This window comes from Periplaneta americana, chromosome 2, assembly GCF_040183065.1.
Source record: "Periplaneta americana isolate PAMFEO1 chromosome 2, P.americana_PAMFEO1_priV1, whole genome shotgun sequence".
Taxonomy (NCBI): domain Eukaryota; kingdom Metazoa; phylum Arthropoda; class Insecta; order Blattodea; family Blattidae; genus Periplaneta; species Periplaneta americana.
In genome coordinates this window covers 48,498,797-48,525,147 of record NC_091118.1, presented here as the reverse complement: position 1 = coordinate 48,525,147, position 26,351 = coordinate 48,498,797, and the positions used below count along the sequence as shown (strand labels likewise).

Sequence of the window (26,351 nt, the reverse complement as noted above, 5' to 3'; positions counted from 1 at the left end):
GTAGTATGTGACAGGTTAGGTTAGGTGTGTAGTATTATGTGAGAAGTTAGGTTAGATTAGGTGTGTATTATTATTATTATTATTATGTTGGCGACTCTGAAAGTCTCCATGCTCTCCCTCAAATTACGTTACATCGACGAAATATGGGCGTGCTCTTCATTCACGCACGACGATTTTCTTATATAAGGTATGTATTTTGAGTGGGTTGGTGGGCATATAGCTCTCCCAGTTATCACATCCAATTTCCTGTATTCTATACTACAAATCCAGGGTATTTTAGCAATTTCCTATAGCATAGGTACATAACCTTCACCTTTTTTTTTACCATTGAGAGTGGCTAGTAGTCCGTTATCATTTTTACAAGACTTGGGCTAAATCAATTTATTTCTTCTTAGAATCTGACAGATTACTTACACTTGCATGAAACAGTCTTAATTGACGCTGTCGTCGATGCTTTGCTGGGGACACATCCTCTTGCGTTCTTCTTGTGGAATTCTGGGAAGAAGCAGTTCTAGTGGTACTGGAGTCCTGCTCTTCGATATTAGTACAAATTTCATCAGGATCATCACAGTAATTCGATACAGTTGGTTGATTTTTGAGTGTCTGAGTTGGATGGATTCTTTTCAAATGTAAATTTAAATTTGTTGTGTTACCAAAAAATTTTAAGTTCTTTTTGCACAAATCACATGTCACAATTTTATTATCTTGTGTCTTTTTAAAATAATTCCACGCTTCTGACTTCTTCCCACCTGGCCTCATTGTTTAACAATTTTAATAAATGTTAACTCACTAACGATACAAAATACAAGTTCTAGAATAAATTACGAACTTGTAGAAGTTGGAGAATTGCATATCACCAGTAGTGCCCATGTTTGATTCATAATTCACTATATTATGAGAAGAACGTTCAAAATTTGTATTTCCAAGAACATAACTAGGATATTTTGGAATCTAGTAGAATCCCGTAACTATATGTTGGCTATACCGACCGTATGCGCAGTGATACAGAAAACCCTGAAGTCGAGACTCGAGAACAAGAGCGGGGCACAAAACATCCGAGATCTCTACCGTGATTCTGCCAAATCCAGTATTCGAATACTGTGAAGGTTGCCATTCGAGATCTCGAGAACTCAAATGAATAGAATTCATCGACATTTTGCACTGGAATACGCTCATCGCTACTGCCACTGCCATCGTGATCTATAGCCTTACAAAGCGTAAGGCAGCCACGTGACTCGCTTAACAGCTGATTTGGAAGGGTGGTCTCTCAACCATAATATTCATATTATGAATGAGTTGGAAAGCAAAAATAGTAACATGTATTTCTCTAAAATATAGTGTACGTTAATAAAATTTGAAATAGTGATTATTATTTAAATATTATTTTTGGCGTGAAAATTATGTTGCAAGCAGAAGTTCATGTGCCTTTATTTCGATGAAATATTGTGTTCTTTTATGCTGTTATGTGAATTTTTTTGTGTTATAAACAGTAAATATGTGTAATAACATGTGAAAGTGAAAACATTAACATGTAAATTAAGTTGTGATTAGGCCTAAGTGCAGTGTTACTGAATCTGAAACGTAACAGTAATATAACCATTATACTGTTTACCGTATTTGTTTTAGTAAATTAAAATCATTGAGCCCTTTCTATGTGGGAATAATCTACACTATAAATAACTCGAAGTTTGATAATATACGTACACAATTTAAACGATAAAGAGAGAGAAATATATACGAAAGATTACAAATTGGTGCTGTATAGTTTTCATTGCTGTTGTAGCACCTAATCTTGTAATTATGTAATTAATTGAAATAAAGCACGGTTCATTACGAAATTCTTGCATACACGATTCAGTAGTTTTTAGTTGCATCGCACGAATATTTAGATGCAAAGTTCAAATTATAGGTTATGTTTATTGTACTTACCTTATTTCTGTATTCGAAATTATACATTATAATTAAGCATAACAATAACCTATAAATGCAATTTGTCTCTGCTTCAATTATATTTGTTTTTTACTGTAGTCTACTGCAATATCTGAAGCGTGATTAGTGTAATGTTACTAGTGAGCGATGTATGCAATGGAGGGGAAAGAAACTCGCTACCTATAACCTATCCCATTATCTCTTGCTTAATTGCTTCATGAGTGATGCCTTATGAGGTTCAAACCTGTCTTCGGGCAGTTGACTAAACGACAGCTGTACTGCAGTGTACTGAAATATAGTAACCCCAAAGCGCTATTACTATTATAAGGTTATGAATAATTATTTCAGAGTGAAAGCAAACATTTGTGTTGAGCAATCTTCACACAAACTAGTTACAGACATTGATAAAATTTCCGGGAAAAGATCAAGAATGTTTAATGTATTCACTTTAAATTAAGAAGCATTTATATAATATAACCCTTTTTGTCTAATTTTAATGTTTTCAAATGCCCCAACCCAAACCCTACTAATCTTGTCCTGGGAGTGATTCAGAGTAAAGATAGTCGATTTTAAAAGGAAATTTTTGGGATCATTAAGTTAAAAAACCAAGCATTTAGCATTTTACAAGTAATTATGGTGAAACTAGTGCTGAGTTAGTTCCGGCGATTTCTGAAGTGAAAATCATTTATTTATAAGAGATTTTTCGTTAATATTCAGTTGACCGTATATGCATGGCATAGTAAAAGCTGAACTAACTAAACCTAATCTGTCATAGATTCGTATATGCAAAGTATATAATTGGAGTACGAAGGGAACTACCTCAGCGCTAGTTTAGCCATAATTTTTATCTTGAGGTATGCAAGAAAAAAACCAAGCCTAACTTGCCACTGATCCTTGACCTGAAAACTCGCAATCTACCTACCAAAAGCGTGATGCCTGTCACTTATTCTCGACCGTACGAAAACTTGTTAAAACAACTTATTTGCAGGGCATACCAAAAGCCTTAACAAACCAAATCTAACCTATCATTGATCCTCAACTTTACGAAACTTCGCTATTTTCCTAGCTATTGTAAAGTTATACGATCGCTCAGTTTCAGTTCATCATGAAATAACGCAATCACAGACGAAGCCAATGTAATGTAATAGTAAAAGACAGGACTACAGGAGACAAGGCTGGAGAATTGGCGAGAGAATGAAGGCCCTGAGATAAAAAAACACCCTTGAATTGCAATCATAGCACTAATATAATTGTAAGTGGCAACTGAAACCTCCATTAATTAAAAATAATAAAATAACCTGCCAAATAAATACCAAAACTCACTATGTATAATACCATAATCGTTACAAACACCTCTCAAGACACCACAAAACACATAACAAATATTATCATTACATAATTTACTACCAGACACACACTATTCCCAACATCAGAAAATTATTCATATAAAACACATCACAAAAGAAACTAAAGCAGGCACTGATTCTTGGCGTCACAATCAACGTAGAAAATAGTTCCGTATCATATTCTTCAGTAGGCCCAATAATTATAAGTGCTATAGAAAACCCGGTAGGGTAATTTTCTAGGAGACGTCGTTATACATACACCACGTTTACACTAAATCTAAACTCAGTGTATGAAAACTGTAATAAAACCCAAAACTAACCTAACCTTTCCTGAATGTGTTAGGTTAGAGTTGCATACACTACGTTTAGGTTTAGTGTAAAACTGGTCTATGTGCAACGTCTCCCAGCACATTACCGAAAACCCATATAAAATACAACCTTACCTGACGAAGCTTTGTATAGCCTACGTTGAACGTGGGGTTCTGTGCTTCCCCTGTTAGGTCGTCCTCTGTAGCTTTCTTGCAATATCTGGCCAGGGAGCGACAAGGAATGTCAAACATCTTTGCTGTACTCCTTACTGACATTTTCTCCACTTTCACAAGTCTCACTGCTCGAAGAATTATATCAGGGGCAGTTTTTGCCCTTTCCGTTTTTCTATGATACGTTCTTGGCATATTTACAGTTCCTAAAATGTGTACGTTACGAGATGATGATGTTGAAAACTCACACAATAACAGTTGATCAGTGCGCCAACATACCCCATAATGAATGTGCCAACTTTCTCCGACAAATAAAATTAAAACGACGATTAATTTTTATCTCAGCTACAGTAGAAACCATATACAGATTAGGTATACACATTTTAAAGCGTTATTGAATTTTCACTGACGTCAGGTCAGAGCTATAATAATTACCCTATATGTATTCTTTCATTTTTCTGATGTTGTCACTACTGTTACTATGAGGCACTCTTAGAATGAGCTCTTGCGGCAGATTTCGTAACTAAAAAATTGCGTATGATATAAACAACGAAAATGTAATACGCTTACACATGTTTCCTAAAACGGTCTTTAACGATTCTACTGATTTGCTTTGTAGTAATGTCTTTCATAGTGCTCTCTTCCTTTTTATGTTATCTATGTGATTTCATAACATCCGTGTACTACGAAATATTATAGTATAAATTCAATATTGAATACCCCTATACTTGCAGCATATCGTCGCTGATTTTATGAAACCTCCTATGTAACAGTACAAAGCATAATTTTTCAGGAGGAAGAGAAAATTACGGCTAAATTAGCGCTGAGGTAGTTCCTTTCGTACTCAGTTTATACGAATCTGTGACAGGTTAGGTTTGGTTAGTTTAGGATTTTATTATGCCTTGCATATACGATCAACTGCTTCTCCACAATGAAAATCTCTTGTAAATTGAACAATTTTTACTACCAAAATCACCCGAACTACCTCAGCGCTAGTTTCACCACAATTAATTAAATGTCGATAGGCCTACACTGATTCTTGATGATGTTATTGATGTCCATCATATTCACCAAGTCGAGGTATGTGACAAGATTAGTGGGTTAGTTGAGGGGTTTATTTAAGTGACATGACATCATACCTTTCCATCGTATCTTTAAAATTACCTTCGAATATTTTATGTAGGCCTATTGATATTTAATTACTTTTCCCTTCCTCCTGAAAAAAATTATGATTTGTACTGTCACATAGGAGATTTCATAAAAGTAACGACGATATGATATATCACTAGACACTGAAATAGCCCATAAAATGAAAGAGACGCCGTTCTTCATTTCGCTATGATATATATTATGTCCACAATTAGGCCTACTCTACTAACTAGATTAACAAATACAATGGCCGAGGTCTACTAAGAAAATGAAATTTCGTACAAAAGCACAAAGACAATCATAGCAACGTAGGCCTATATATTATAAAAATGCTAAATGTACAAAACCGTGAAACCTCACTAATTCGAACAGGAACATAAAAGGCTTGCTCAGTTGTAATATTAAGACTCAGTCGCTGTTAATTATGGAAAGTTAAATATTACATGCGCCCATACAAAATATTATGGCCATGAAAAAGATAGGACGTACAGTATAAAGTCGCATGAAAAATATTATAGCAGCTGAATATCAATATTCCCTGCAAATTTACATACAAGCATAGCTACAATAGGCTATTATGTAAGAAATGGGCTAAACTAAAGCTTTGCTAATATACTCAGTACTTTCAATTCTTTTCAGCTGTTTCTTCAGTATTACCAACATAACTTAGCGTGACATTACGAAAGTTTTACGCTAATTAATTTAGGTATTGCGTTACTACGTTAAGCTACAAATGCATTTAAATCCTTGACTTCTGGTCCAGTCATCATACGTATCATGAACATTATCATTAAAAAAAAAGTGCTGACGCCAATTTCACACTGAAAATAAAAGTCGAAAGTTGCTGTGAAAGTGGCGGCCATCTGAGGTGTGCGGAAATCTAACAGGTTATGGTAGGTTAGTTTAGGGTTTTCATATGCCTTGCATATAGCCTACGAATCAGTGTTAGGTTAGTTTAAGTTTTGGTATACGTTGCATATACTTAAAATTGTCTAAGGTTTTTTTTTGTCCGCCCTTCCTTTGGTAACAGTATTGTAAAGATTTGACAAAAGTTTAGTTTAGTTTAGAAGACGTCAAGGCATTCTATCCCAGCAGTCTACGATAAGATTCGGGTTAATTGCGATTGAGTTCGGAGAATTTCAAGCGCTCGGAAAGGCTGGTGATTTTTCTTTTGTTTAGTGACGTCAGTACTGGTCTGTGACATTCCACTATATGACGGATATACCAACGGATAAGTCACATTACGAAAACTGTGTATTTATTTCATTATTTCTTATTTCACACAACATCGTATCGCGTTTTAAATTCCTAAGTTTCCTTTTTCACTAGAAATCACCACATATTCACCTCCATTTCAAATGTAATTTACTACATTTTCGAATAATCCTCTTTTTAAAAATATATCGTTATAAAATACTTAAATATTCAACTCCATCTAAAAAAAAAATCCTTACAAATTCCACGATGTTTACTTCCAAAATCACCAGAACTACCTGTGCACTAGTTTATCCACATTGTTACTAGAATCATGTACGGCCCTTCATAATTGTTTTTGTTTCATACTAAGACGAATTCTAGAGGTTAGAATCCGTTTTAGTTTGTCTGTTGTGTAGTGGATAGACCAGTTTGCTGGACTCAACCAGTGTAAATGTCACGGTCATAGCTACATACCGATATAGTCTCTGGCTTGCAGACAATGTGTCCCATTGCGGAATTGTCGTCAGCACTAGGTCCCACGCGTGTATTTTTCTTTTCTGCCCGTCTTGCAGCTCTGGCAATTTCTAATATTTTGCACTGCATTTTCATCCTCTTAGACACACGACCCATTTCTCTCATACGTAAGAAGTCACAAAAACCACTATAGGCTAAACTTCAGAACACACTCGTAACTTCACACAAACTATTGCAATATAGGCCTACTTGTTTATTTACTAATCACACGAGGAACAGCACACGATTAGAGAATATTGAGACTATTATCCTGTCTAACAATAGATAAAAATAAATTTCTTTCATTAGTTCTTCTATTTGAAATAGTTACTTCTAAAATTGTCAGCAGATGTAAGCAATTTACTGAAACATTTCTGCGAAAATTATAGTATAAACTCTGAAACCGAGGTTATAACACACTGCAACAAAGTTTGTTAAGGGATTGGAAAGCACGAATATTTAAAAATGGTCTAAAAGCAGTTATTTTCTTCCTAACGACCTTTCGCCCACTTGACGTCAATACTATGGAGTATTTTTATTTGCCTAAAAGACAAATTGTTAATTTTGACTTCTATTTTGGTCATTCCTGTAGGCCCTCCCCCTTAAATATATCCTTTATCACGCCAGATTTTAAATATAATTCGAACCAACGAACCCATACTTCTTATTACAAAAGCTCCAACCTTGTCACAGAACTAGGGACTAAGCAAGCCAAACCAACATAACCTAATAATTTGTACACAAAAGTTCTAACCCTATCACAGAACTAAGAGACTAAACCAAGCCAATCTAATCTTTTTTGTACAAGACATACCTACTGCCTACACAGAAAATCTAATCTTGTCTTGACTTAATCAAGCCAATCTAACCTAATCGTTCGTGAGAGACATAACTATCGCCTGCACAAAGTTCGGCTGAACTAGCGCTGAGGTAATTCCCTTCGTATTTCGTCTTTTTTTTTTGTAGTTGGTTGTTTTACGACGCTTTGTCAACTGCTGTGGTTATCTAGTGTCTGAGTGAGATGGTGATAATGCTAGCGAGTGAGTCCAGGGTCCAACGCCGAAAGTTACCCAGCATTTGCTCTTGATGAGTTAAGGTAAAAACCCCGAAAAAAAACCTCAACTAGGTAACTTGTCCCAACCAGGATTTGACGCCGGGTCAGACGTGCTAACCGTTACTCCAGAGCACAGCGGTGGACGTACTCTGCTTATACACCTTGCATATAATACGAATCTGCGACAGGTTAGGTTTGGTTTGTTTAGGCTTTTGTTATGCCTCGCTTATATAGTACGATCAATTGCATCCACACACACACACACACACACACAAATCCTTATAAATGCAACGACTTTCACTTCCAAAATCACCTAATACCTCAGTGCTATTTTCACAAAAGCTCTAGCCTTTTCACTTAACTAGACCCCTAGCCAAAACAACATAGGCCTAATCGTTTGTACAAGATGTAACTATCAACTATATAAAACCTCTAACCTTGTCACAGAACTAGAGACTACGCTCAGCCAATCTAACCTTGTATAAGGCAAAATATTCCTTGTTTGCATTAATTTCATTAGTTCTGAAATCCAGTGAACATCACTCGCAACATCAAACGGGATCCCATCAATCTATCGATAACAGCGGAGCCCAGAAACACCATGAACATCACTTTTTTTTTTTTTTTTTTCGTAACGTCAACTCATCGATGACAGCGGAGCACAAAAACCTAATAAACAACACTTGCAACATCAAATGAGCACGTCCTGTATCCTGTATACAACTGCAGGTACGTACGTGCAAAAACGAATCAAGTCACGTTACGATTGGTAAGTAGAGTTACATGTATTGTAAACTTTATTCATTACCGCTTATTAAATAATAATTAAATAAAGCACTGCTTCTGTGGTTGGTTAGCCTCTACAAAATGCTTACGAAACTTGCGTAAACATAATCCGTACTTTTTCAATCGATACCGTACGTTTCAAAAAAGAAAATAAGTTGTAGGTCTACTGCATATCTCACCACGATTAAAAATACGTATTTCTCAATATAACTCAGGCAATTGACTGAGACTGACGACGTACTACCAGCAAAATTAAATTGTGTCGCCGGCTTAGTGCAACTGATACGGAAACCCACGCGTTATGTACTTTGCCGTGCTTAAAAGAACAAAAGGCCGGGCAAACCGAACGTGCCACCAATCAAGAAACAAACTCGAACTTAGAATTAGTTCTGCATGAAACCTGCGGGATTAAACATATCCTGAACAAATAACTCAACAAAAACAACAATAATTCTAGATTCTGGGGTCAACTCCAGTCCAATGACGTCAACTTCGACTTAATCTGAGATTTTGGATGTATGCTATTTATTATTTATCACAAGAGGTTTTGAGGTGTTTGATAAATTTACGAGGAACGTCTGTTGCAAATTTATCTTGGGAAATTCAAGATCTCGAGTGATATTTATTTGGTGTATTTCGCGAATATAACAAAAAAACACAAAATGCTCTAATAAAAGATAGTAAATATTGATTAGCGTGTAATATACAGCTTAGTCACTGCAATTGGATAATGTTACTGTTATGCAGTGAAGCCAACCCATGTGCCACTCATTTTGGTACCAACCATAGTGTATGGTGCCAACACTTCTAAATTATAGTGTTTTATCATCTATATATACAGTAACTGAAGACGGCTCCGTATTTTATGGCTACAACAAAAATTAAATTAAGTAAATAGACATTATGTGCGACAATTTGTTTCCCTTATTTATGAGAACAAGAATTTTATGATGAATTTAACGTAATCAGAACATATATTAGTAACTATTATTTGATAACGCTTTCTTAATAAAAATTAAATTTCTTAAACTGAATGCAGGCCTGTTCCTATGCATGGAATACCCAGGCATTTGAAGTATAATACAGGTCCTACACAATTTCAAATGATAAATTTGTTAATTATGTTGATAAGGGAAGCAGATATATATATTTTTTTACTCAGGCTGCGTGTTTATTTAATTTCATGTAGTTGCGTATAACAAAAATATCTGCTCTCATCAAATCATTACAGTTTACAACAGACCTTGAATACGGCCCCCAACTAGGCTTGAAGTAAAGTTCATTTTCCAGAAAGTTCTACATTTCCGTTTTCGATGTTTTGGGCGTTCATATTTCGCAATTTCTTGCTTGGTGTTGAAGGCGTTTATTGCATTTTCCACTAGATTCCTAAGTAACGACTAAATGAATTATTCACTGTGAATAATGCACAATGTGATTACTGCAACTTTGATGATGTTAATGTATCTCAATAATGCAAAATAACCGAAGAAGGTTTTTTTTTAAATAAACTGAATAACTCATTGTTGAGCGAAGAGTTCTTGGCTTTGTTTCAGTCCTGATACAGTAAACAGTACAGAAGGAAAAAAACACTGAAACAAACATTAATGAACGTACTGAGAACCATCTGGTAGGCAATTGTTACAGTTCATTAAATTGAAAAGAGGGTCAATATTTGTCCCGCCCACTATAGAGACATAGGCCAATGTTACACATATTTAGTATAACTTGTTGCTTCTTTGACAGGTTAGGTTTGGTTAGTTTAGGTTTTTGTTATAGCCTACCTTGCATATACGATTATAGCGCAATATTGGCAGTGATAAAAGTGAAATATTCGTTCAGTGGGCGTTGGATACTCTACATTCACCGAAAAGAGAAGAGAAGTACAATACAACATTTTAATATTTTTGTACTACCGGTACTAACTAAATTATGGCATTTTTGTGTACCATAATAATGGTCCAGTTGGCATCACTGCTGTTGCATTACGTCCTACCTTAACACTATTATTTGTTGAAACAAAACATATTAACAAGAGAATAAACAGTTTCTATAAACCTAAGAACTATAAATTGAACTTCTTTCAAATATGCAGTTTTCAGAATTAAATTGTTAACGCTATTGTAGGCCTACTCACTTTTCTTTTCCTTGGTATTTTCTGCAGCTGTTTTCTTTTGGCGTGTCTTGCATCCCTGGCAGATTTGAATTCTTGATCTGAAAACGGGTTGAAATTTCGCCCACATTCTTTGAAATACATTTCTTGTATGATTTTAGCAGTAACATTCCACATGGTTTTCACAGTATATTCTTTATATTCTTGTCCGTTTGATTTTCGCATGTTAATACCCCAATCTTTCAAAATGTTTGCTATTTGTAGGGTTGGAGTGTCCCTTGCCAGTTGATAACCTCTTTCTTTACAAAACTGCTGAAACTGATTCCACACACATCTCCTATTCCTTTCAGTACTTCCGGGCTTCACCTTTCGAATTATTTCATCTATTTCTTGATTTGACGTTTGGCCAAACCTTTTTGGACATACATCTGACATGGTCGTTAACTTAAAAACAATTACTGCCGTCAAAATAACAGTTCACGTATATTTTCACTGCACATGGATTCTTACGCCCCTTCTGCTTCTGATAAATAAGGTTTAATTTAGAAACATCAATGCATAGTGTGCGCAGTCCCAAACTATTATTAATTTAAAAACCAATCACATCAATAGGTTAATGGGAAGGACCTATTACAGGAAAATCTGCTCTCGAGAGTATCACAGAATCACAAATCTTGTCTTATGGGAAGAGGGTACACAGAAAAAATACTTTTTTTTTTTTTTGGGAGGGGGGGCTTAAATGCACAATACCGGAGCGAGCGTGTAGTATAATTGCGTAGAAGACACCAGCTGTTCACATATGCCACTTTTTGTTTTAACAGTTATGATTTTGAAAATTTATGGGTATATATAGTTCCATCAGCAATAAAGATTCATGTATTTGGAATTGTAAAATTTATAAGAGACCCAATTTGGGGGGGGGGCAATGTCATTGAAAACAGTTTTAGATAATCGGGTACAGTATAACTCTTGTCACACTTTTAATGCTAGTGACTTTATTTTTTCATTAACATATTAGCAAGTAAATTATCTTATTCCTCCAAGAAGAAAATTTCAATATTTTTATATTAATACTAGAATTTATTTTGAAAAAAAAAAAAAAGAAGAAAACTTTAATTTTTAAAAATTCAATGTTTTTTTTTTCTGTTATCAAATTGTATGTACAGTAATTTTGCTTCTTGGAGAATTTTTAAAATTTAATGTAGAATATGCCTATAACTTTTATTAAGATTATAAATAGTTCTAAAGATATAGAAGTATTATTAAGTGCATTCGTATCAAAATCTAGTTGTGAGAAAATTGCATTTTTAGATTTTCACAGTAATTTTTACCTCATGTTAGTTTATGATGCTCCAGCTTGGTAAGTAGGGCCTCCTGCTTCTTTCTGCCCTCCACCAGTTTCAATCTAGCTAGCTTCACAGATTTTCTATATATTATTTCTTGTACCTACATTTCAGGCTTTTGGAAGGCGCGCTGGTACTTTGCGCTTGTTTACATCATGTGATTGTGAAGCCTCAGATTTCTTACATGTGAAACCACATTGAGTGTAGCCACAAAAAGTACAAGATAATTTCAGGTTATGCCGCAAAGCCATATTATGTTGCATGCACCTTCAGTGTTTGAGAGTAACATGCAGTACAAGAGGCCTATTATTAGTCCTCTTGATGCAGTAGGCCTACATGCACACTTAGAAAAAAGTTCCTAAAGACAGGTTATGTCAACTATAATGTTATCAGGAGCATACATGGATGTAGTAAATGGATCATCGGAAGATTCTATAGTTTGTATTCTATTATTATCTATTTTAGGCCTACTTACTTCTGTACTTGATGGTTTCTTTTCAGTCTCTGAAATCAGCTGCGTTGATGATACAGATATGAAAGATTTCTTTTTTGCTCTAATTTTTTCCATATGCTCCTTCATCTTTTGTTTTCTTTTACTTACCCTACCCATACTACACAATATTTTAATTTTATGATAGAATTAGGCCTAATTATTTTCACAATGTAACAAGTAAAAATAACTTTTATAAAACTCACAAACAAATATACCAGTAACAAAACAATTGAGAGTCTATCAGATAACGACCTTTACAATGTTCGAAAAATACTATAACCAGTGACTATAACCCCTGATCACTGTGATCAGGGCTATAACTAGGGCTACGAAAAGGGAGCAGTTAAAGCTAGTGATGGTACCGCTGTTTATGTCAACTTGTAGCGGAAATTCACCCCATTCCACCAGCCGCAGCTATACTCGGTACCATCACTAGCTTTAACTGCTCCCTTTTCATAGGCTAGCCCTAGTTATAACACAACCAATAAATAGGTGTAAGCCACAGAGTAAGTATAGATAGAGAGCTTTTGGTCTGCTGCGCAGGGTATCAATACGGTGTATCAAAAGGTTTGTTTCAGCACAGTTCAGAATCGATTCTGAACTGCCTGCTCATGCGCAATAGCTCAATGTGCGTTCCAACAAGAGTAGAACTGATTCCGAATCGATACTGAACTGGAAGTTTCCTGTTCCAACGTGCTTTCGAACTCGTTCGGAACGAGTGAAATTAGGTTTGTTCCAGCAAGCAATTCAGAATGCATTCCGAACTAATACCTTTTATCTTCTCAGACTTAAGGTTTGTTCCAGCAAGCAATTCAGAACGCGTTCCGAACTAATACCGAACTGTCCACACCTGTGAAGTAACGGTTAGCGCGTCTGACCGCGAAACTAGATGGCTCGGGTTCGATTCCTGGTCGGGGCAAGTAGCCTGGTAGAGGTTTTCCCTCAACCCAATATGAGCAAATGCTGGGTAACTTTCAGTGCTGGACCTCGGACTCATTTCACCGGCATTATCACCTTCATCTCATTCAGATGCTAAATACCGTAACCTAAGATGTTGATAAAGCGTCGTAAAATAACCTACAAAAAAAAAAATACCGTTCTTTCGACGCATGCGCCAGTAGTGTACGGTGTCAGAAATAGTTCGGGATTTTACGTTGTTGGAACGTTTCTTGAACTGTTCTTTCACAACCTGCAGAGTTTCTTCTCATATTAAAATTATATTCATCTTCCGAACTTAAGTCGTCATAAAAAATATATCATTATCGCCTTCCAAATTAATCATGATAGACTATTTTTTTATTTTAACCTGCCTAGTCTCAAGCATTTTAATCATAATTTCAGATTAAACCATCTGCACGTGTCAACAGTTCAGAATTTCCAGTCCTGCTCTCAATCGAGAACCAATTTCACTTGTTCCGAACGAGTTCTAAAATACGCTGGAACAGGGGACTGGAAGTTCAGTATCAGTTCTAGACTTGTTGGAACACACACTGAGCTACTGCGCATGATAAGGCAGTTCAGAATCGATTCCGAACCATGCTGGAACAAACCGAACTTCTTTCGACGCATGTGCCAGTTGTGTATGGTGTCAGAACTAGTTCGAGATTTTAAGTTGTTCGAACGTTTCTTGAACTCTTCTTTCACGGCCTTCGGAGTTTTCCTCATACTAAAACTATACATTTATCTTTCGAACTTCGTTCTTCGTAAAATATATGAGGGTTTCACAACCAAAGTGGACCAGGTCCATCTGGAATAGTTCTGAGATATTGAGCCTTAAAGTTCCTGGCTCACGCTTAGCAACCTTCACCTTCCATAGGAAATGCTGCCCTCTGTGGAGTAAAAAATGAGTTATGGACTTTGTTTGTTATGGCAATGAATAAATCTAAGTTTTCTTCATCCGAGATTGTATTAATCCACAAACTGATCACTGGTAGACATGGTTCATTCTGGTTGTGAGCCCCTCATATACCACTATCACCTTCCAAACCACTCACTATTGTTTTATTTTAACCTGCCTAGTCTCGAAATATTTTCACCGTAATTTCAGATTAAACCATCTGCGCATGCGTCAACAGTTCAGAATTCCCAGTACTGCTCTTAATCGAGAACCAATTTCACTTGTTCCAAACGAGTTCTAAAGCACGTTGGAACTAGGAGATCAGTATTGGTTCGAAATCAGTTCTAGTGAGCATGAGCAGGCAGTTCAGAGTCGATTCCCAACCAAATGGAACAAACCTATTGTTTCTTGATTAAGGCTGGGAGCACACTTATCTAGCAAAACTGCTTTAATCGAAAAAGTTTTTGCTTAAATTTGCTCAAACATGTTTTTTTCAATGATTAATATAGGAATGCCACACACTTATCTACTAGTACGATACAAAAACGCTGCATAGCATGTTTAAGCAAGTTTAGACATGATTGAGCAAAGTGCAAGAACAATGTACTATAGCACGATTAAGCAAAAAGCAAAAACACTGTACAGCACGATACAGCAAGTCTGAGTAGAGTTGTAACTGCTTGTCGCACAAACAGTGACCATTGTTTGAAGGCAAAACATTTTGTTGGGCACATGTGCTTGGAATATGCAGAGCAGATAGAGCAGAGACCAGAGGCCAAAGGGACCAGGTACAGCTGATAAAGATGTGAGATGTTACTCCAGTAGCAGCATGAGAAAGAATACTCTACCAGTCTGCCAGGTAAAACAAATAATCAATGCTCTGTGTCTATGACAGTAGAGATGATACAGATGCCATTATGAATATGAAGTTGAACTAAATAATAACTTAGTGTACCGGTAGTTTTCTGTTCTAGATGAGTGCCAAGTGGACATCTAATCGTGCATGCATTAAAAATCTCATTATTTTTTTAATCAGTACATAATTCGTGAAAAAAACATATTTTCGTTTCTTTAAGGCCCAGGCCCGGTATGCATAGTGAATTTCAATCCGAGTCCATCCAGTGCCATTACCTGCTGTATATCAGTGACACATTAGATTTGGTTAGTTCAGACTTTTGATATGCCTTGCATATAGGTTACGCATTTTGGTTTGTAGGTGACAGTGGCAGTTACTGGATATGCGCATAATCGCAAGTGCATAATCAGTAAATTAAATAAAATTTTAAGCATTTTTTCAAAAATGTATGCTTCATTCTGCTCCTACTTTGGTTTCCATAAAGTTAGTTTTCTGCAACCCATCTTTGCTTTCAAAGCACTATAACCATACCCTCGCATATGTGTGTGTACCCTTGAAGGTTGACCACGGATTAGTGCCTTTGAAGGTGGAGGAGGGAGCGGGAGTGCGACAAATAATGCATTATCAGAAATAATTATTGAAATTAATAGCAATAAATTGTATTTGAAGGGTACAGGGGAATAACGATCAAGGTCTATTTTAGAAAGTTTCGAGAAAAACGAATTTTAAAGTTTAAGCACTTAATACTTTCTTATGTGTGTATTTAATCGAAATTGACGTAGTGGAATGTCAAGAACGATTATTTCTTATTATTATCTAGACCACCTGATAGTACTTCCTTTCCACTATAATATGGCATTATTAGCTCAATTTCGATTTTTGATGGACCTTGATCGTTTTTCCTGTGTACCCTTCATTTATGAATGGTAGCAATATAATAACTACGGGATATAATTTTTAGTAAATTCGGTGATATTTCTGTATTCATTTTGAACAGATATCTTATGGTCCAATATTAAGAAAATACTATACTGAAAATTCTATTTTCCAAACCAGATATAAAAATCAAATTTCGACCAGTTATTTATAATGCTAACAAAACCAAGTGTTTAAAATTTCAGCCTTCTATGTTAATTAGTTTTAGAGTTGTGCATAATTTAATTAATTAAACCATTGATTAATTAAGATGCTCCTTATCGAACAATTTTTATCACTGAGTGCTCAAACACTGCACACTGATTCCTAATACATTTTATAACAAAGTCTGGGTAAGCACATTTTTATCTGTATATCAAGAAGAGAATTTATTCTAAATACGCTTCCCTAATCAGAGACTACCTATATAGACAAAGCGTACTCAATACATATAAAAATGATGAGAATAAGAAATAACTTTGATATAAAATGGGCTCTGAACGTAATATATTGAAACTGTGATACAAAAGAGAGCAATGTACGGTAACAAGATAAAATGTATTTAAAAAACTTGAATTAAAATTTTTTTTACTCGATTATTTAACAACGCTGTATCAACTACGAGATTATTTAGCGTCGATGAGATTGGTGACTGTGAGATGATATTTGGAGAGATGAGACTGAGGATTCGCGAAAGATTACCTGACATTTGCCTTACGGTTGGGGAAAACCTCGGAAAAAACCAATCAGGTAATCAGCACAAGCTGGAATCGAACCCACGCCTGAGCACAACTCCGGATCGGTAGGCAAGCGCCTTAGCCGACAGAGCTACGGGCTTACAATTTAAATAATAGGTACATTAGAATACATATAGTGTTTTAAGTTATAAGAAATCCATTTACATCAGCAATGGCCACAGTCTTCATTAGAACAGAAGGGAGACCAAACTTGTAACTTCCAAAGAGGCAAATGATTGTGCTTCATGTGCCCATCATCAAAACCTGGATGGATAATAAGTTGTATTTTTCCTTGTAATAAGGAATTAAGGTTCGTATATGGGACATTTTTCTTTATAAATGTCTGAAGGTTGGTCCTCGCATGATTCTGTTCTGATAGTTAGGTCAATGATTTAACCTAATGAGAAATTAAGAGGGATAGCAAGTATATCAATTCTTCGACAAGACCTCTCCAGTGATACTCCATGAACTTCCTCGTATATGGTGTAATGTTTCTCTCATAAAGCAATAGCAATTTAGCAATTAACAATCAAATGTTATGATACCAGGTGTTTCACAGCACCTCATTGAAAAAACAGACTTCCAAAACAATATAAAGCCGGCAACGTACTGCATCGGACATTGTCTTGGACAGGACAATTTTGTGTCGGACCATTTGTTGTAACAGTGATTACACGCATTGTTATGAGGCTGCAGTATATTGCACAAACGATTGTCCAGGGATGAATGGCCATTGTAATATGCTGCAGCTTCATAACAGTGTGTGTAATCACCGTCACATCGACCGGTCCGAGACAAAACTGTCCTGTCCGAGACAATGTCTGATGCAGTATACTGCCGGCTTTAGAATTACACTGACCATTAATAAATCGTAAAAATAAGCAATCCTTTTGTAGAAAGAGTTTTCTCAATTCTTAAGAAAAAGCGGAATGATAATGGAAACAGGCACGCATTAAAAACTGATTAAGTCAGAAATACTGGTTCCAACAAAATATACCTGAAGTTGTCTGGAATATTTTCATGGGATTAAAAATAACGAACAACTTTATGGAAGTAAAAAATGGGCAAAATAATTTTTCAAATGACTATTTTTTTAATGAATAATTTATATCTATAAAAATAGAACTGTAATACTCAAGGGCGCCTGTAGGATCCAAGCTCAGTGGTAGCAAGATGGTCAGAAAATGAGAGGAAATGGATGGACAAAGAGAGAGCAAATTGAACATGAAAAATAGCCAGTTCTGAACTCTAAATTACCCTGTGCAAGCATTCATAGTTTAAAGCACTCGCTTTTGTCGAATTGCTTACCAAGGGTTTGAGAAAACTTGTATCGAATACATAGAGAAAAATAAAAATCCAACTGTGGGCGCCCTTGGTAATACTAAGTTTAATTACAATTGTTGTTCAACATTCTTTTTTTTTTTATAATTATTGTTATGATCGTTGAGACACCAATATCAATGCAAAATATGTGTCCCATATTATGGAACTATAAAGATGGCAATCTTAAATACACCCAGTCTGAAAGCAGTCTTTATTAAGAAATGGAATTATTTGGTACCTAAGTTAGTTATATACGACCTGTTTGCTATAACATTTAGAAATTTCTCCGTAATTTTTCATGCTTTGAAGTTGGTAGCTACACTATTACGACGGCCGTCCAGAAAGTAAGTTTCCCTGGGACTGTTTACATGAAAAGATTTATTGGAACAGATACAGAAATTATTGTGCTATTTTCAACATATTCTCCACTGGAATTGAGACATCTGTCATATTTTTGTATCTCTATATTGTAGAAGTCTACCGCCTGGGATCAGAACCAGTGTATGACAGCCATCTGCACCTCTCAAAGTATTACAAATCTCTCAATTCCGGTGGGAAATAAGTTGACAAATATCTTCAAAAATTGCTCTATCTGTTCCAATAAATTTTTCCATGAAAGTGTGTTCACATTTTGAAAATGGCCACAGGGAAACTTACTTTCAGGACGCGCCTCGTATATATATGCATGCACAGTCAGCTGTTTAACAAGATGGCTCCTTTTCTTTCGTGCCACAGGAGAAGATTCAATATTGTTACTGGCTAGCAGAATTTAAATATTCTATTATTCAAATCAAGCTTTCAGGTGTAACTCCTTTTAAAGTTGATTTGAATAATTTCGAGGGAAAAATTGTTCCGAGGCCAGGAATCGAATCTGGGACCTTTGATTAAACGTACCAACACTCTACCAACTGAGCTACCCGGGAACTCTACTAGACACTGACCCAATTTCTCCCGCTATATCCACAGACCTCAAAGTGGGCTGGCAACCGTCAAGCAACCAACACTGAGTGCACACTAACTCTGTGTGACTTAAATTGTAGTTTTCTGTTAACGAACAGTGACGCATATTATGTAAATCAAGATTTCAGGTGCAACTCCCTGTAAAGTTGATTGTTCTATTATTGTTTGTTTTTTTTTTAACTTGGGTATTTAACGACGCTATATCAACTACAAGGTTATTTAGCGTAGATGGATTTGGTGATAGCGAGATGAGGTTGAGGATTCGCCATAGACTACCTGACATTTGCCTTATGGTTGGGAAAAACCTCGGAAAATATCCAACCAGGTAATCAGCCCAAGCAGGAATCGAACCCGCGCCCAAGCACAACTCTGGATCGGCAGGCAAGCACCTTAACCGACCGAGCTACGCCGGTGACTTAGTATTGTTCAGCAACAATTTCGTGGAAAGTAACTTAGTCATTAAGTACCAAACAGATACACAATTTTATTGTGGAGTGGTACAACCATTTGCTAGAATATGGAAACTTTGTGCGATATGGAGCAGGAGGTAGGAAGGGAACACCGTGTCTGAGCAAGTCAAAGCCATATATGAAGCTTTCACGCGAAGTTCTAAGAAATCAATGAGGTATGCGAATGTCAAGCTTCACATTCCACATTCTACCTTCATGATGAAAAGGCTGAAATTAATAACTTATAAAGGGCAGTTAACATAGAAATTAGAGAAAAAATATTTGACACGACTAGGGTTGCCAACTTTTTTTGAACAAAATACGAGAGACTAAGGAATCGACAAAATTTACCATAGAAAATAGACAAATTATTCGGTTCAATTACTAAAAAACAACTTTATTCTACACTTTAGCTGCTAGGTTTATTTTAAGTATTTTGAGACAGATTTTGTCTCGCATAATAGTTGAAGTCGGCAGCAGTTTTCAGCTCTGATTTGATTAAATATCTCGTGCTCATATTTCCAACATCTGTCCAATGTTCATTAGGATGAAACATCCTTTGTATGAGCATTACTACTCTCTATACTTCGAACAAAACTAGCCAGTTTTTACAAATTTATAATATTAACACGATTTGATTTTAGATGGGTGAGCACTAAAACCCATTTCTGGCAAACATTACTTTCTGTAAAGACTGCACATTTAATGCCTATTTTGAACAACAATATTAATCATATAAACAATCATCATTCACGGTAAAATCAAATGTTTAGAATAAAAATTTTTACATTATGCAAAAACAAGGGAGAAAACTGCTCGAAGAGAAGAATAATAAGGGAGCCGGGAGACTGTTAAAAATTAGGGGAAAATACGGAACCCTAGACAAGGCACTATACCTTTGCAGTTGACATTCTTTCATTGACGAAGACAATTAGTATCTCTGTGAAGTGTATTTTTCTGACGAGACTACTTTCAACAGTTTCCAGTTAATTGACACAATTATTGCATATGGAGAATTCAGAAACCTCATATTCTTTCGAAACATGAATGTGATATTCTAAAGTTGAACATGTGGTGCGGATTAACTAGTAAAACAGTCACAACACTATTTTTCTTTATTGGGGGGAGGGGATAGTAAATGGTGCAGAATACCTTGATGTGCTGGAATATTTTGCTATTCCTCTCCCCATTACTGGATGCCAGTAATTGAATATCTGAAAACTCATTTCCCAGAAAGATGGATCGGTTCTGGTACCCTTCATGGCCCTCACTATCTCCAGATTTACCCCCCACCCTCGGATATTTTCCTGTGGGGTTATGGTGAAGATTGTTTTTACAACAGAAAGTCAATGTCGTGCATGGCTTGTATTACAGGGTTATAGATGTAGTAGCATCGGTAACTCCACAGATGTTAAAAACAGTTGAAGACTGAACATTGGTTGCATGTCTGTCATATCACAAGGGATGCACATATTGAAATTCACTGATTCTGGAAAAAAGCTTGAGTTACTCAATGTTTTATGACATATCACTTTCATGTATCATAACTAGGGAGCGGATTTTTATGTGCTAAAAAATTTAAATATATTTATTTTTTATGTGATAAAAAGTACGAAAATATTTGCTAAAAATAATTTTTTTTAATATGACAAAAATACCTTACTTAATTTGAAAAAAAAAAAAAAAAAAATGTTACTAGGTACTCACCAACCACACTTGAGTGCTAGTAGTTGGCAAAGAATTGCAGTGAACAACAAAGGTCATCTCCAAATTCTCCATCACAAATGCATGCCGATTATCTCTGAACAACGACTTATACTGTGAGAACGATCTTTCCACATCACAGGACGTCAGACGTGCATATTTTAAGAGAGGAATGTCACAAACACCTACACCGTCAATTTCACCTACAGGCTCATCTTCCAATACTTAAGCAACTTTACACATTTTTTTTATATCCACTGTTTTTCCGAAACACATTCTGGAATTTGTCCCTTAATAATTGTGCTTCTGAACCTGGTAGCGAGTCTAGTTTAATTTCCAAGGCACGCACCTCCCTGTTTCAGACAACAGGTTTTTGAATGTTTCGAGTTTTTTTATGGTGTCACACAAAAAGCTTAAATTTGCTAATAGGAAAGCCAAATCGTATTTTAAACAACCATCTTTCAGTATATCTTGAAGGATACCGATTGACGAAGCCCGATAACAGGGAATCACAACAAGACATATTGCCTTACTTGATAGACATGTGCGAGAGGTGAGAGATTTGTTTAAATTAAATAATGTTCATACCCGAGCTCATATCTGTTGTGTTTCACAAAGCATGGAATGAAATCATCTTCAGCAACAATAAACATTCCTAATTATGTGTTGCAAGATCTCTCCTCCTTGTCCATGCCAATTTATTCTCTAATAATAACACTGATATGCTGCCTAGCAGTTCTCAGAACTTGAGGCGATACTATTACGAAAATGGATCACGGATACACCACACAGCGCTTAGAAACACGAAGCAACCAAGAATTCTTAAAAAAGATAACGTACTTCTGAGTGACATAATTGATTTAGTTTTAAAATATTTAAAAGTTCTTGTAAAAAAATTATTTAATTAAAAAAAGCCAAGATTTATGTGTTTATAATAGTTTTCCTGAAAATATGTATTCACATATTTTTTTTGTGAAAATATGTTTTATGTGAAATAAAATTCGGGTTTTAAACTTGAAACTTCATGTTCGGAATTTTTAACTTTGTTAACTGTGTTTTATCACACGCAAAAAGAATATTTAATTACATAGGAATCCGCTCCTTAATCATAACTAGCGTATGTTTTTTTATTTGCTGCTTTCATTTCGAACACCCTGTACTTAATTTTATTCGCTACTTTCAATTCTTCACTTAAAACTTTGAAATTCTTGTTATGTACTTTCACAGAAATTTCTTTATTATTTACACTACAAAGAAGTTGTCTGTTAGGCATTACTGTACAAAGGTTTGCTATTTCAACATATTTGTCCCACAATATGGGAATCTGCGTTATTCTCCATCATCTCATTCTCAAACTGGTCTGATAACGAACTGGAGGGCTCGACTTTCACACTAAATATTGGCTCTGCAGTATCTTCTCTTCTGCTTGTGTCAGCAGGTCTCTCATTTTCACTCTGATTCACTAAAGAAAGAGCAGCTGCTACAGCAGAAATCTGATCTCTTCTTAGGATTATTCTTCCTTCTTGATTATCTACTGCCGCAGCCCTACGAAATCTGTATGTATAATCCTGAGATGAATACACAGACGTCTCTTTAGAACACCCATGAACCTGTCTATATCGGCTACACAGACTGTTATATTCCACACCGAGCAAGTCTGAACAGTTCCGAAGTGTCATTTCACGATCACTAACAGCTTTTAAGGCCTTCACAACCCACGGTTTCTTCCAGAAATCCTGATAGCTGCCATGGCCTATCAAGAATTCTGGCAAGCGTATTACACCTTCAATTTGCACTGAATAGTCTGCTGAGCTCAAGGGGCTGCTGGAAGGCTGAAAGAAAGAAAAGAAAAGAAAAAAAAAGTCATTAATTTAAATCATGTTTCCAGAAGACAACTCTCGTTCTGTTTAATGATTTTCAACAAATTGTTTAATAATGCTGAATAACTCGTGCACTTCTCTAGTAACCAATCGAATTGGTGACAACAAAATTATATTTTCGCAAGATATGTTCGAGAATTTTCCATGAGATTATCTGCTTACCCTTATACAACCTATTGGTGCTAATCTTAACGACTTCAAATATATTAAAATAATATCGGAATATAAAGTATATATGCTTTCACGTGTTAATTAGGTTACCTTGTTGACTAGTTTCGGCTTGGAGGCCATCATCAGAACTGGGTGGTCTTTGTGCCTTCTGATTCTGTTTTCTGTGAGGGTGCGTTAGTGTAGTGTATTGTGAAGTCAAATGATATGCATGTTCTGAAACTGAGTCGTGTGTTGAGGATTTGATGCAGGTGTGTTTTTGTGTGTCTATATATTTCGTATTATTCTAGTGTGTTTAGTTTTCTGGTTTTTTGGTTGGAAATGTAGAATTTCCATGTCTGTGTCTATGTTGCTGTAGGTGTGGTTGGCGTTTGTGATGTGTTCTGCATATGTGAAAGTGTTTTGTGATTTGGAGCTGTGATGTGTTCTTTGTAACGTGTTTGAAATGAACTGCCTGTCTGTCCTGTGTAAAAGTTGTTGCAGCTATTGCATGTGAGTTTGTATACACCTATGCTTTTTGAATTTAACTGAACTGAATTTAAGGGAGGGAGGGGCACTACGGCCCAGCACTGCGACCTGTTACGGTCTATTGCACTAATCCTCAAGCTAGACGCATTCCCAAACCCACATTGGCTGACTACACTAAGGTTCCCTGTGTATCCAGGTGTCGAGTAGGCAACTCTCCTCGTCTCTAGACCAGCCCCCTCCGTGCATCGCCAGCCAGCAATCGTGGAATGCTATGGAATGATGACAAAATGGAGAAATGGTGACGGAATGATGTAAATGCCTAATATGGGGAAAAACGGGAGAACCCCGAGAAAAACCTCAACTGCGACTTGTCTCTATGGATTTTTCAATGAAAAATCTCAGATCTGACTGGGACTCGAACCCGGGCCCCCTGCATGACAGGTCAGAGGTCTGACCACTCAACCACCGCAGGACTTTTCACTTAGATTTGCTTCTTTAAACAACATTTAGCGAGACATAGCGGAAATTGAAGAAGAGATTCTGGCAAAATTTTATCTGAAAAGGTTTATTTTCGTATAACACGATTGCTATTATAGTATAATGAAAATGAGTGCTCCAGCAGTATCGAAACTTGTATACATGAATGCTGCTACTTTTAAATTATTCAATCTGTATTGTTATGTACAGGGAAGTCAGTTACTCAAAATCGTACATATAAATAACATCTTGTGCTCTGCAATAATTGTATTGCATTTATTAAAAATGTGTAAAATATGAAGAGTTATTGCACCTCGACTTCATAATGTTAATTTTGTTGACCCTTGTCTTTTGGTCACTCCTATTTGTACAGCATATACACTGCAGCCAGGTAGCACGCAAAAGAATGTAAAGTTGTTCGTGTGCTATTTCTTATACATCTCTGGTGTTGACCAATTTTGTATCAAAAGAACACAAGAATAACATGAACTTGAAAAGAAAAAAAAGAAAAAAAAAACTTAAATTTTCGATACCATCTGCAACGTTGAATTTATGCAAAACAAATTTCACGTCTATGAATGCCAACAAAACAAAAATGATAAATAGTTTTGAACTTGAAAATGATTTGCCTGAGTGTGTATCGAATATATGTAGAGCCCAGGTCTGAGAAGCTACTTTGTGAAAAAGCACATTTATCGCATAATTTTTTCCCCTTACAAACTATCTACTGAAACATTTTTGTTTTTATGTTCAACAGTTTTTTATGTTTATGTTCCTAAATACAAAAATAAATACATACGGTATGTTAATAAGATGTTTTTGTTTTTTGTACACCATCTCGTGACCCTTGCACCTCTTCACACAACTCTCCCACACTTTGGGTATTACTGCTATAGAGAATATTGTATATATTTAAAGATTCTACGATACAAGTGCCTTGTATGTAGAAATTATTGAACAGATCTTGATTAAAGTCATGATGTTATTACCATAGATATATGGGACCAAAAGCCTTAGCTTTGGAGAAATAATGCAGGCCAAAATGTCTGGCTCCACATGTCTCGATCCAAACTAACAATAATACAATATACATATACAGGGACTTTAAGGTTAGGGTAACTAGATTCACAGAGGACACAAAGTTTCAAAAAGGAGGACATGTTCGAAAAAAGAGGACAGTTACTTAGATTTAGGCTTTGGCCTATATTATACTTTAAATTACGTCAATATCTATTTTATTATAAATATTTACAGCACAGATTTAGGCTTATAATCATACTTAAAGTATCTTAGTATCTATTTTATTACAAAATAATTATGATAAAACTTGATAATAATGATTATGGTAGTGAGACTAATAAGAGTAGGAGATAGTATGTAAATAATAGGTAGGGTTTAATGTAATTGAGAGGGAAAATAGGGGAAGTGAGGAGGTAGAAAGTGAGTGCAAGTAGTAAAAAGTGATAAGTGAATCGAACAAGAAATATCAAGGAGGTATCACAAACATTAGAACATTGCAATAATAATTGAGATAATTAATATAATAAGATAAAGTAGATGAGATAGTAGATATATTAGTGAATACTAGTCAGAGATAAAAAGCCTTTGAACGATAAACATTAAAGTAGGGATAACAATATGACAATGATAGTAGTAGAGATGGAGGAGTAGATGTAGATGCGAATGTTTCTATATAAGAGTAAGGTGGACAGTATTGCATAGCATTCGGGAATTATATTGAGGGAAGATAAAGAAGGTTAAGAGTTGAAAATACTGGACATCAGAAAGGATGGAGGAAGGAATAGACAGAAGCAGGGTTAAACTTTAGATAATTGGATGATTTGGGGAGAAATAGATGATAACAGAATATATAAAGGATATATGATGGAATGTAAGCAAGGTAGTGGTGGACCGTATGCAGAAATGTGAGGGAAACCACTACCTGAAAGCCGTATGATGACAATAAATAGGAATATGAATATATGATAATAATGACTTTACAGTCAGGGGAACTATAATTTTATTAAAGAGGACAGAAATATCTACTTAGATTTAGGCTTAGGCCTATATTATACTTAAAATTATATCAATACCTATTTTATTACAGCATTCTTATATAAAATAAAACTTAATACAGTAGAACCTCTATTATCCGTGGTAATGAAGAGGATGGACTGA

General features: G+C 35.6%; 2 protein-coding genes and 1 long non-coding RNA gene across 11 annotated transcripts in view; 1 reads left to right on the top strand and 2 right to left on the bottom strand.

The window, feature by feature from the left end:
• LOC138693651 (uncharacterized) overlaps positions 1-12,501 on the bottom strand; it is a 69,396-nt gene extending 56,895 nt beyond the window's left edge. The window contains exon 1 of one of the 5 annotated variants that reach the window (XM_069817548.1): positions 12,382-12,501. In XM_069817548.1, coding sequence (XP_069673649.1) covers positions 12,382-12,486 — 105 coding nt within the window. In that variant the 5' untranslated portion in view covers positions 12,487-12,501. Of the gene's footprint in view, positions 1-414; positions 1,157-3,718; positions 5,342-6,574; positions 7,501-10,587; positions 11,058-12,381 lie in introns of those variants that run through there. The other 4 variants (XM_069817531.1, XM_069817541.1, XM_069817534.1 and 1 more) reach the window with 4 other exon arrangements.
• LOC138693787 (uncharacterized) lies at positions 587-24,987 on the top strand. Its single transcript, XR_011330445.1, has 2 exons — positions 587-629; positions 23,893-24,987. It is a non-coding gene; the product is annotated as an uncharacterized lncRNA (long non-coding RNA).
• The window catches only part of LOC138693761 (uncharacterized), a 30,932-nt gene continuing 26,966 nt past the window's right edge, over positions 22,386-26,351 (bottom strand). For all 5 annotated transcript variants that reach the window (XM_069817570.1, XM_069817566.1, XM_069817578.1 and 2 more), the window contains exon 7: positions 22,386-23,012. In XM_069817570.1, the coding sequence (XP_069673671.1) occupies positions 22,476-23,012 (537 nt within the window). In that variant the 3' untranslated portion in view covers positions 22,386-22,475. The remainder of the gene's footprint in view (positions 23,013-26,351) is intronic.